At 38.2% G+C, this 12618-nt stretch overlaps 1 protein-coding gene across 1 annotated transcript in view; it reads left to right on the top strand.

Moving 5' to 3' along the window:
• DIAPH2 (diaphanous related formin 2) overlaps nucleotides 1-12618 on the top strand; it is a 947972-nt gene that overhangs the window by 449541 nt on the left and 485813 nt on the right. The window contains exon 21 of the mRNA XM_051827761.3: nucleotides 11255-11356. Coding sequence (XP_051683721.1) covers nucleotides 11255-11356 — 102 coding nt within the window. The remainder of the gene's footprint in view (nucleotides 1-11254; nucleotides 11357-12618) is intronic.

Here is a 12618-nt window from a genome sequence, read left to right as displayed (position 1 = left end):
TTGAAAACCTGTGGTCTGTTGGGGGAAATTCCTTCAGATAACATTGACAGTCATCAGAAAGGGAATTTGTGATGCGTAAAAGATGAAGATAATATCTACTCATATGGTGACACAGCTTCTGCTTTCTACTTGGTTGTTTTCTTTGTGAACCTCAGCATATTGACATTTTGTAGAATGAAACTTTCGTACTGACCCAGAATTGATCTTTGAAACACAAATCTTGAAATATTGGGGGGGGGGGGCTCCGTGCTAAGCAGCAGCATGCAGAGGGAGAAATGGAAAAGTTTGTGCCCTGAAACTTTACAGGATATCTGCTCATCCACTTACAGTTTGTCAGAACCTGTTGTATTTAAAAATGGTTTCTGGCCTCTGCTAGTTTAGTTACAGTGAGTATGGAGAGAGTCTGAACTCTTAACTGACCTTTGCAATTTATTTAGAGAACAGATGTAGTCGTGGTGTTAAGGGCATTATTTTAATTTTCTTAAGTATACAGTTTTTGGGCAATATCAATTTTGCAACACTGGGTGGATTCACACCATTTGCCTCTGTTTTTCTTGCTTCTGCTCCTGGCTGCTGTTACAGGACCCTAACGCTTTTCAAAAGTCTGTGCCTTGGATGCATCTAGGAGTCTCAAGGAGTGGCTTACATTTCCCCAAATGAGTTTTGTCAGCTTGCATGTATCAACAATGGATGATTTTTCTCATTTTCTATTTTGAACCCCATCCCTGGGGACAACTGTGTGAGGGGAATGGGAAGTTTCCCATGGGGCAAAGCTGGTGGTGTGCTGAAGTCTTCTAGGTGCCAAGGGTAATGGGGTATTCTGTGGGAAGGAGGGAAACAAATCTTCTCCCCCTCTCTCCTTTCGAAATACACTTGATTCGAGTGGTACCAAAGCCGTGTTCTTCACTTAACTCTCTTTGTCATTGCCATGAAACGTTTGACCATGCTGGGGATGAGTAAGTGGGCCTGCAGACACATCCAAGAAACAGATAAGCTATAGTCAGAATCACATGAAACCTTTCCCAATCGTAGGTTGTCTTACTGGACTCGGCAATTTACTTGCTACTGCTTCCCTTCCTCAGGGAGATTTCTCTCCCAGGAGGCCCCCTAGTCAACCACACACATTGACTAGAGGCTGATTTCCAGAACTTTCCACATCTATCTCAAGCTGTACCCTGAACTCATACAGTTTTTCATTTTTATATTTTGTCATGCTTTTCATGAGTGGCTGAAGGTGAGAGGAGGCAGATGATTACCACAATATCTCCTTTTTGGTTTCTTATCTCCTTCCTCTTCCGGTCAGGAATTCATGAGCCTGAAAACATAGTATTGTCCAATTTTACATTGTATCCTTGCCCACAAAGTTTAATATCCATGTGAAAAACTCAGGTGTCTTTACACATAAGCTCGAATGAACGCGTTAAACTTGAAATCCTACAGAGAGGATTATGATATTATGATTACTATTACGATAATAGTAATCTGCCATACATTGGAGAGTATAAATTTTATTATAGTTATTATTTGAAAATAGGGCCTACTAAGCCCTAGCAGTTATATAAGCTTGTAATTTACTCATAAAACAGTATCCACAGTCAGAATCCATCCTGGCCCACTAAATATGTTAAATATTTCATACAGCTGAACAGGGAAGAAAAGATACGTCACCTCCCACTGTGGAGCCTGCATTCTGAAGTGAGTTATCAGGTAATCTATAGCTAGGCATGAGATAAAATAACACCCGAAAGTTTCACATTCTGAGCCAAAATTCCATTTTAGGTTTGATTCATTCCATAACACTTATATTTCATAGTTAAAATTTAAAATGGAGATGGAGAGTATTAAATATGCAGAACTGAATTTTTAAAATAATTTTAATAATGTTCTTAATCTTTCTAATTTAATTTCAAAAAAGACCAAAGTGAGTCTTTCTTTTCCTTAATAACATACTGATATACTTCACAAAAAATCTCATTAACAGGAAAAAATTAACATCAGTTGACTAATTTCCATGTTTCAAAATACTCTGGAGAAATGGAAATAATACCTTGGCATTAAGAGAACAGGGGCAGCATTGTGGCATAGTGCTTTAAGCTGCTGCCTGCAATCCCAGCATCCTGTATGAGCGCTGGTTAATGTCCTGGTTGTTCCACTTCCATCTAGTTCCCTGTTAATGTGCATGGGAAGCCAGCAAAAGATGCCCCAAGTACTTGGGCCCCTGCTATCCAAGTAGGAGACCTAAAAAGAGTTCTGGGCTCCTGGCTTCAGCCTGGCCAGCCTCGACCGTTGTAGCCATTTGGGCAGTGAATCAACAGATGGAAAATCTCTCTCTTCTCTCTTTCGCTAACTCTGCCTTTCAACTAAATAAACAAATCTTTAAAGACAGAGAATGACATTAATAAAAACAAGTAAACAATGTCCTTGGTTTCATACATGTATGAGATTGTATCCATCTCTTTGTTTTATGTCGAAGGGCATAATATTTGAAAAGTTGAGTCTCAACTAGTTAAATGATGGGTAGCATTACAGGCCTGGACCTTAATGGAAAGTCAAAGTTGAGTGGGGGGACAGAAAAGATAAATGAGGAAAAAAAGGGGCGCTTATGACAGAGTAAATATAGTACTTAGACTATATTGAGTTTAGACTTAAACTGTTATGTGGCCTATCACACTTACTCTTTATTATGGAAAGATATGTAATATATAAAATTTACTGTTTTACCTACTTTTAATATCATTAAGTACATTTACATTGATGTGCAACCATCACCACCACTACTCTAGAATTTTTTCATCTTCCTAAATGGAAATTCTGTACCCAATGAGCAATATCTCCCTGTCCTGAACACCCTGGATTAAAATAACTATGTTTCATTTTCTGTCTCTAAAAATTTGTCTATTCTATATACTTAATATAAATGGAATCATACAATATTTATCCTTTTGTGTCTGTCTTATTTCACTAAGCAAAATGTCAAAGTTTACCTCGTTATAGCATGTTCCAAAACTTCATTCCGGCTGGGTGTTGTGGTGCAGCAAGTTAAGCTGCGGCTCAGGACATATGTGTCCCATGTTGGAGCACCAGTGCAAGTCTGGGCTCCTCTGCATCTCATCCAGCTTTCTGCTAATGTACCCTGGGAGGCAGCAAGTGATGGCTGAAATACTTGGGTCCCTGCCAGCCAAGTTGGAAACCTGAATGGAGTTCTGGGCCCCCAGCTGCAGCTTGTGGGCACTTGGGGAGTGAAACAGTGGATGAAAGGTCCCTCTCCCCTCTCCTCTCCCTTTATCTCAAATATAAAAGGTGCATATATTCCACATTTTGTCAGTGCACCTCTGAACAGACAGGTGATACTTTCCACCTTCTGGATATTGAGTAACGATGCTGTGTACATTTGTGTACCATCTCTGAGCCCTTGTTTACAGCTGTATGTGTGTGTGTACATACCTAGGTGTATTAGTTGGGGTTTTGCAGAGAAACAAATATAATAGCATATATATTATTATGAGAATGTGGCTCATTCTGTTACAGAGGATGAGAATTCCCCTCTCCTGCCATTTGCAAGCCGGAACTCCAGGGCAGCCAATGATACAATTCTGGTCCAACTTCTGAGTCTAAGGGCCCAAGAATCAGGAGATCTGAGCCAATGGTGCAAATCCCAAGTGAGCAACACAAGATGGCCAAAGTCCCAGCTCAAGCAGGTGGTCAAGAAGCAAAAAGGGAGCAAATTGCTCTTTCTTCCACCTTTTTATTCTACTCAAACCCTCAATGGATTGGTTGAAGTCCACCCACGTTGGGAGGACAATCTAAATACTTTACTATGTATGCTAATTCAGAATCTAATCTCATCCAGAAACACCCTCATAGACATACCCAGAAATAATATTTAATCTGGGCATCCTTTGACTTAGTCAAGTTGACATATTTTAGTCACATTATGATAGAATTGGAGAGTACGTAATAGTTCTGTTTAATTTTTGAAGAACCCAACCACTGTTTATGACTGTTGCACCATTTAATCTCTCCCAAAGCAATACTATAAAGTTTCTATGTTTCCATGTTCTTAGCAACTTGTCATTTTTCATTTATTGGGTAATAGCCATTCTAGTGAAAATGAAGCAGTATTTACTGTGGGTGCTATTTTGATGCTATTATGAATGGATTTTTTCCTCAATTTCCTTTTTTATATTGTTCAATGCAAATGCATAAAATGTAACTGATTTTTGTGTGTTGGCTGTGTATGCTGAAACTTTGCTTAATTCATTTATTAGCTCTAACAGTTTTTATTTTTGGGCATTTAGTGTTTTCCACATATGAGATAATATAATGTGTGAACAGAAGTAATTTTTATTTTAAGTCTTCCTTTCCAGTTTCTTTTCAATTTGAATGGCCTTCCTTCCTTCCTCCCTCCCTCTCACCCTCCTTCCTCCTTCTCTCCCTCCCTCCCTCCCCTCCCCTCTCCTCCCCTCCCCTTCCATTTTCCTGATTGTTCTTGTTGGAACTTGAGGATATAAGTTGTAAAAAGCAGCCATATTTTTCTTGTTTTTGATTTTAGCAGATAAGCCTTCAGTCTTTCTCCATTGAATATGATGTCATTTATCAGTTTTTATATATTATCTTTATCCTATTGACTAGATTTCCTTTTATGAATGCCTAGTTCATAGAATGATTTTTTCCATGAAAAGGTGTTTTTTTTAACATACATAATTTTATTGCAAAATTTTAAAAAAAAAAACACAGAATGCAACATCCTAAAAAAAATCCAAATTTACTAATGATACTAATCCTACAACTTTGCTGTGCTACCATACACAAGTCAAGAAATTAAAGAAACCATTAAATATTTAGGAACATTCAACATCAGAAGCTTTAAAATCTAACTGTATGTAGTAGCCCCTCAAAAAGCTACAACCTGCATTTTTAAAAAAAAGTATTTTCTCTACAAAGAATCTTATCAGCTATACAAAAATCTGTACAGCTTTTTATACTGAAGCTAATATTGAGCTGCACTTGAATTCACATTCTTAGCAAAACAACTGCCTGAGCACACACGCACACTCCACACGCATCATTACAGGATAGCCATTTATTCTTCATCTTCATCCTCTTCCTCATCATCTCCATCTTCTTCCTCTTCCTCTTCTTCCTCCTCATCTTCAGGTTCATTCTTCTTCTTTGAGCCTGTGGGCCTACCAGGGCCCTTCTTTCCCGCTTCACTTTTGCCCTTGGCACGGTATGCAGCAATATCGAAAAGGTGTTTTTTTTTTGTTTTTTTTTTTTTTTTTTTTTTTTTAAGATTTATTCATTTGAATGCAGAGTTACAGAGAGGCAGAAGTAGGGGGGGGAGGGAGAGAGGGAGGGAGGGAGTCTTCCATCCATCTACTGGTTCACTCCCCAGATGGCTGCAACAGCCGGAGCTGTGCCAGATCGAAGCTAAGAGCCAGGAGCTTCTTCCAGGTCTCCCACGCAGGTGCAGGGGCCCAAGGACTTGAGCCATCTTCTACTGCATTTCCAGGCCATAGCAGAGAGCTGGATCGAAGTAGAGCAGCCAGGTCTTGAACCGCTGCCTATATGGGCTGCCGGCACTGCAGGCAGCAGCTTTACCCATTAAACCACAGCGCTGGTCCCAAACGATGTTTTTTATATCAATTAAAATGGTTGTAATAAATCTTAAAAAAAAGGTCGTATAATTTTTTCTGTTAATGTGCTATATTACTATAATTGATTTTCATATACTGAACCACTCTTGCTTTCTGAGAGCTTCATTTGGGCATGCTGTAATCCTTTTATTATGCTATGGAATTCAGGTTACCAGTATTATTTGAGGAAATTTGCAAGTACTTCAGTATGTATTATTTACCTGTAATTTTCCCTTCTTATAATGTCTTTGGCCACCTTGGTATCAGGATAATGCTCAATTTACAGAATGAGTTAGAAATGTTTCTTCCTCTTCGTTAATTCTTTTTAAGATGCTTGATGGGAAGCACCAGTGAAGCCATCAGGTCCTAGACTTTTCTTTGTTTTAAGGATTTTGATTACTGATTCAATCCCCTTATTTATTGTCGTTCTATTAAGATTTTCTATTTCTTCTTGAAAATGTTAATAGCTTGCAAGTTTCAAGAAATCAGAACATTTCTTGTAAGTTATCTAATATGCTGGTGTACAGTTATTCATAGTATTCTCTTACCATCTTTTTTATTTCTGTAAAATGAATAGTAATGTCTTCACTTTTATTTATGATTTCAGTTTTTAGAGTCTTCTCTCTTAATCTGATATGGTTTGTCAGGTTTTTTTTGTTTGTTTTCAAAGAACCGACTTTTCGCTTTCACTGATTTTCTCTATTGGTTTTAAGTTCTCTATTTTGTTTTATCTATATTTCCCTCCTGCTCTGTTTTAGGTTTAATTTACTCTACATTTTCTAGTTCTTTAAAATGTATAAATAGGTTATTATTTTGAGATCATTCTTCATCCTTAATGTAAGCATTTACTGTTACAATATTCCTTTGTTAGCACTATTTTCACTGTATTTCTCATGCTTTGGTATTTTGTGGTTTTGTTTTCATATATATTAAGGCATTTCTCAGTTTTACTTGCTTTTCCTTCTAATGACCCATTGGTTGTTCGAGAGTGTTTGTTAACAGCTGTATAGCTGAAAACCTTCTACTTTTCCTTTAGTTATCTCCTCATAGCTTATGATAACAAAAGATACTTTATATTATTTCATTATGATTACAAAAGATACTGTATATTATTTTAGCCCTTTAAAATTAATTAAAAAAATTTTGTTGTGGCCTGACATAAGGTTTGTCTTGCAAAACACTTGAGAACTGTATACATTATGATTTTCTTGGGTAGAGTGTTTTATATATGATTGTGAGGGCTCATTGGTTTGTAGTGTTTTTCCATTTTTCTTTCCTTATTAATCTTCTGTCTAGTTGTTCTAAGCAGTGTTGAAACTACAATATTGAATTTGTTACCCATTATTGCAGAACGCTGTATTTTTTCCATTCAATTTTGTCAATTTTTATTTCAATTTTGGAACTCTGTTCTTAGATGTGCATGTGTTTATAATCATTAAGCCTTGTTGATAGATTGAAACATTTACCTTTTTTTAACTTTAAGTCCATTTTGTCTGTCAAAAAATAGCAACCCCACCTCTCTTTTGCTTACTTTTTATGTGAAATATGATATTCCATCCTTTTATCTTCAACCTCTATGTCTTGGTATCTAAAGTGAGTTTCTTACAGACTGCATGGAAGAGAATTATTTTTTAATTCATTCTGGCAAACTCTTCCCTTTAATTGGAAATTGTAATCAATTTAGCTTTAAAGAATTTACAGTTAAGGAATGGCTTGGTCCTGCCATTTAGCTATTTGTTTTCTGTATGTATTTTGTGATTGCACCAGTTTACGTTCCCACCAGCAGTGGATCAGGGTACCTTTTCCCCCACATCCTCAACAGCATTTATGATTTGATGATTTCTGTATGCGAGCCATTCTAACTGGAGTGAGGTGAAACCTCATTGTGGTTTTGATTTGTGTTTCCCTTATGGCTAATATATTTTTAATTTACATTACAGTCAAAGTCTTAATGGCTCTCTTAAATAAAGAGAAAAAAGACCATAGTCCAGCAGGAAAATATGCAAGGGCTATATGTAATAATCAAATGAAAAGAAGTTTAACTTCACTTGTATAAAGTAAATTTTAAAATAGTCATAAAATCATTAAAACTATGGTAGTATATAATTCCCATCAATTTGTTCATAAAAGATTTAAAACAAAGTTTATCAAAACATTTTATTTGTAGCAAAACTTATATACATGCCCATTTAATTTTTTTACATTTTAGCCTGACTTGTTTATTTCATTCAACGATATATATATTATTATATATTTTGTATTGAGTTTTCTTACATGTGTCATTTGGATTCCTTCTTATTTTCCTGATGATTTTTGGTTATTTCTTGGTAGTTACCTTGGAGATTACAATTAACTTCTTAAACTTGAACAACCTAGTTTGAATTCCATGAGCCTAATTTTAATCATATGCATCTGCTCTCTTCCTGTGCATCTCTGTCCCTGCCCTTTAATATTTTAATTGTCAAAACTTACATCATTTTACATTTTATGCCCATTAACAAAGATTTATATTTATTATTTTTGCATTGCATTTTAAATCATATAGGAAAATAAGAGGCACCACAAAGTATTAGTGTAAGAACATTGGCTTATTATATTTACCTGTGTGGCTACCTTTATACATGATTTTATTGCTGCATATATCTTTGAGTCACTGTTTAGAGCCCATTCGTTTTAGCCTGTAGTATTTCTCATAGGTCAGTTTTGCTAGCAATGAATTATCTCAGGATTTTTGTTTTAAATTTAATCTAGGAGTGGCTGAATTTCTCCTTCATAGTTGATAGAAGATAGTTTTGTTGGATATAGAATTCTTGGTGCCAGCTTTTTCATTCAAAACAATGTTTCTATGGTTTCTGATGAGAAATTAGGCATTTTAGTCTTATTGAAGATCCCTTGTAAGTGTAAGTTACTTCTCTCTGTGGCTTTTTTTTTAAAAAAGATTATTTATTTGTTTGAAATGCAGAGTAACAGAGAGAGAGGGAAACACATGCATACACACACACACATACAGGGAGAGAGAGAGAGAGAGAGAGAGAGAGAGAGAGAGCGAGCAAGCAAGCCAGCTTCCATCTGCTGGTTTCCTCCCCAAATGACTACAACAGTTGGGACTGGGCCAGGCAAAAGCCGAGAGCCAGGCCATGTGGTTTTCTCATAATGGCAGCAGGAACCCAAGTACTTGAGCCATCATTTGCTGCATCCTAGGCACATTAGCAGGGACCTGGATTGAAAGGAGCAGAGGGCTGGTACCGCGGCTCAATAGGCTAATCCTCCGCCTGCGGCACCAGGACACTGGGTTCTAGTCCCGGTTGGGGCACCGGATTCTGTCCCAGTTGCCCCTCTTCCAGGCCAGCTCTCTGCTGTGGCCCAGGAGTGCAGTGGAGGATGGCCCAGGTCCTTGGGCCCTGCACCCCATGGGAGACCAGGAGAAGCACCTGGCTCCTGGCTTCGGATCAGCGTGGTGCATCGGCTACAGCAGCAATTGGAGGGTGAACCAACGGCAAAGGAAGACCTTTCTCTCTGTCTCTCTCACTGTCCACTCTGCCTGTCAAAAAAAAAAAAGTGGACAAGCAAGCACTGTTGACCTTGCTAAAGATAACTTGTGGAAAGCAAGCATTTTGCACCCTGAATTTCCACTGGGACCAACCTGATTGCCTATTAACCTGTATGACTCCTCACATTCCCTCCTCCAGAAGAATGAACCCTAACTTCTGTTAAGGGAACTGAGTAATGACTACTCTGGCTGCTTCATGCTGAAAAGGGGTGTCATTGGGACAGGGAGACAAGACAGAGTTCCAGCAGGAGGTGGCCTCTAGAGGGATAAACAGTGCCAGCTTACAGAAACTGCTTCCATCTGGGGTTTCATATGCATGACCATCTATAATTTCACTTTCAAGTCTGGAGAAAGATTAAATACACAGGGTCTAAAACAAAGGGCAGAGTCATTCTCAGAAGAAAGGAGCTGTCTAAACCATGAGGAAGTTTTCCCATTGAGAGGCAAATAGAAACTGACAGAAGGGGCTTGATAATAATCAGGTGGGCTTTAAGACCTGGCCAAGTAGGAGGCCCAGACCTATCTATCTCTTCACATGGGGTACCGAAAGTGACATCATAAAGGAGGTGTGAACCGCCTTAGGGAAAGCACCTTGTTGACTTCCATTACTTAGCTGGCCTGGGAGGAAAGCAGCCTGAATAAAAGGCAGGTGGCATGTCTAAAAGGAAATTTGCAGTTCTGCCTGCAATGTTTCTAACCCTACTTGGCCATCCCCTCAACAGTGGTGGTTACTTTGGAAGCTGGGCCAGGTGAAGAGCTTTTTTCAGCTTAGAGCTAATGGAATCTGTGACTCTGACCCAGGAGTCCTTCAATCCCTAGGGCAGTCCCATCGCCAGTGACCCAGCCTTGGGCTGGCAGAGCTTCCAGGGCTCTTCATAAGCTGACTTCTGCTGAAGCCCTGGTTTTCCACATCAAAAACCAATGCCATTTGCAGTGGACTGGCCTATTGGGTTTCCTTTATGGCAGATCACTGAGTAAAGCTACCATTAATTGGCCTGCCACCAGTCTTTACATTGCTAATCCTGCCTAGCTTACTCCTCTTCTTCCTGGTTTCTGTTAAAGCAGACCAGAGGAAACTTCTAAGAGGATGCAAGTTAAAGGGGTGCTGAGTCCCATCCCTAAACTTTGATGGCTTGAGCTGGAACTCTCTCGTCACAGGTGTATTCTGATAGTGGATTTTCTGTGAGGTAGACACGGCCTATGAGGAAAGCTATGTCCTCACTTTAACATCAAATGTGAAGACCACCTTATGCAACCTGTCTATAAATTTTGAAGCTATCAGTAAGACTTTTTATCTCTCCCTTTGTTTGGTTTGAAAAAGGAGGTTTTGTCTGTTTGCCGTGCCCATTGACAGAATAAATCTAGCTGTGAGATCATAATTTAAGCTCTCATTTTGGCTATGTTATTTGGTCTTCCATGTGCCCAGCCATTTATTCCTATATAGTCTTTATTTTAATTGACGTTTATGGAATGTAGTACATAGAAGCCAAACAAGTTTCTATGTTTTATTCATATTTCTTCTTAGTCTATTTTTAGGTTAATTTTTGGAGAGAAAAGTTCGAATATTCTGGTACTATAATACAACTCTTTTTAGAAATTTAATATCCTAGTTAAGCACTTTTACAATTGTTAATGGGGCTGGCACTGTGGCCTGTGGCGTAGCTGGTGGGTGGAGCTGCCACCTGCAGTGCTAGCATCTGATATGAATGAGGGTTCGAGTCCTGGCTGCTCCACTTCCAATCTAGCTCTCTGCTATGACCTAGGAAGCAGTAGAATATGGCCCAAGTCCTTGGGCCCCTGCACGCTTGTGGGAAACTGGGAAGAAGCTCCTGGCTCCTGCCTTCAAATTGGCACAGCTCATGCCTTTGCATCAGTACAGCTCTGGCTGTTGTGGCCATCTGGGGAGTGAACCAGCTGATGGAAGACCTCTCTCTCTCTCTCTCTCTCTCTGCCTTTCCTCTCTCTGTGTAACCCTTTCAAATAGACAAATAAATCTTAAAAAAAAAGAATTCTTAATAAATCTTTAAAATAATAAAAAATAAGTCTTTATATTTTTATTTATTTTTAGAATCTGATAAAACACCTTCCTGAACAGAAGGTACTCAGTGAATTAGCACAGCTGAAGAATGAATATGATGACCTCTGTGAGCCTGAACAATTTGGAGTTGTGGTATGTATCAAGAGCCTAAAGTCCCACGGAATCAGCTAGGCGGTAATACATGTCAGAAACAGTGAAAAGAAAGACCTATCAATTGTTGATTTTTTTTTACTGTATAGCTACATAATTTAATATAATTTTGGCTCAGAATAAAATCCTTATTCATCTGTTATTATTTGTCATGCTATTGAATGTAATTACATTAATTTTGATACACACAAAAAAATTTAGATACGTTATGGGATAATCTCTGTAATAGTACTGATATTTAATTTTATTAATATATATAAAGATACATACAGGATTGTGTCAGCTATTTTTTTTCTATTTAGATATTGATGTTAGGATTTAGCCCCAAAAATCTTTGGCTGAAATTAAAGGGTAATAATAGACCCTGGGAAGCAGGCATGATGGCTCAGGTAACTCAAGTAATTGAGATCCTACCACCCATGTGGGAGACCTTGATTTATTTCCTGGTTCCTGGTTCCAGTTCCCAACCCAGCCCAAGACATTAGAATTTTTTTAAAGGATTTATTTATTTGTTTGCTTATTTGAAAGCTAAAATGATGAGGTAAGGGATAGGAGAGAGAGGGAGTGGAAGAGAGAGGGAGAGAGAGAGAGAGAGAGAATGAATCTTCCATCTGCTGGTTTATTCCCCAAATGGCTATAACATCCAGAACTTAGCCAGGCCAAAGCTAGGAGCCTGAAACTTTATCCAGGTCTCCCACATGGGTAGCAGGGACTCAAGTATTTGAGCCATCATCTACTGCTTCCTAGATGTATAAGACAGCTGGATTGGAAGTGGAGTAGCCAGGAACTCAAACTGGCACTCTGATATGGGATGTAAGCATCCCAAGAAGCAGCTTAGCCTGCAGTACCGTAGCACCTGCCCCCATGGAGAGTTTTAGAGCGTAAGGCAGGGAATGGTATCTCGCTTTCTGTATTTTGGTTTGCCTTGCAAATAAGTATTTTTTTTAAAGCTGGCTCATTCTCTAAATACATCATACAGTTTATCATAATGTGACTAAATCACTACTGGAATGAATTCTTTTTTTTTATGCCCATTCATTTTAAGGGGTAGTTAAAGTATTTAAGGGATACTTTTGATGATGGCTCATGAATTTGTATTAAAGAATGTAGACATATATGTTTAATATTCCCAAAACATGTTATTTAAATAATTGGCAATAAAAGAACACAAAAGAGGGCATGAAGATTTACTTAATTTCTTAGATTAAACAAAAGTTTTTTACTTGAGTATTTAGTACAAGTTT

This window comes from Oryctolagus cuniculus, chromosome X (assembly GCF_051225735.1).
Source record: "Oryctolagus cuniculus isolate XC-2025 breed Fujian yellow rabbit chromosome X, ASM5122573v1, whole genome shotgun sequence".
NCBI classification, from domain to species: domain Eukaryota; kingdom Metazoa; phylum Chordata; class Mammalia; order Lagomorpha; family Leporidae; genus Oryctolagus; species Oryctolagus cuniculus.
The sequence above is the reverse complement of the archived record's forward strand: the minus strand, read 5'-3'. Positions and strand labels throughout refer to the sequence as shown.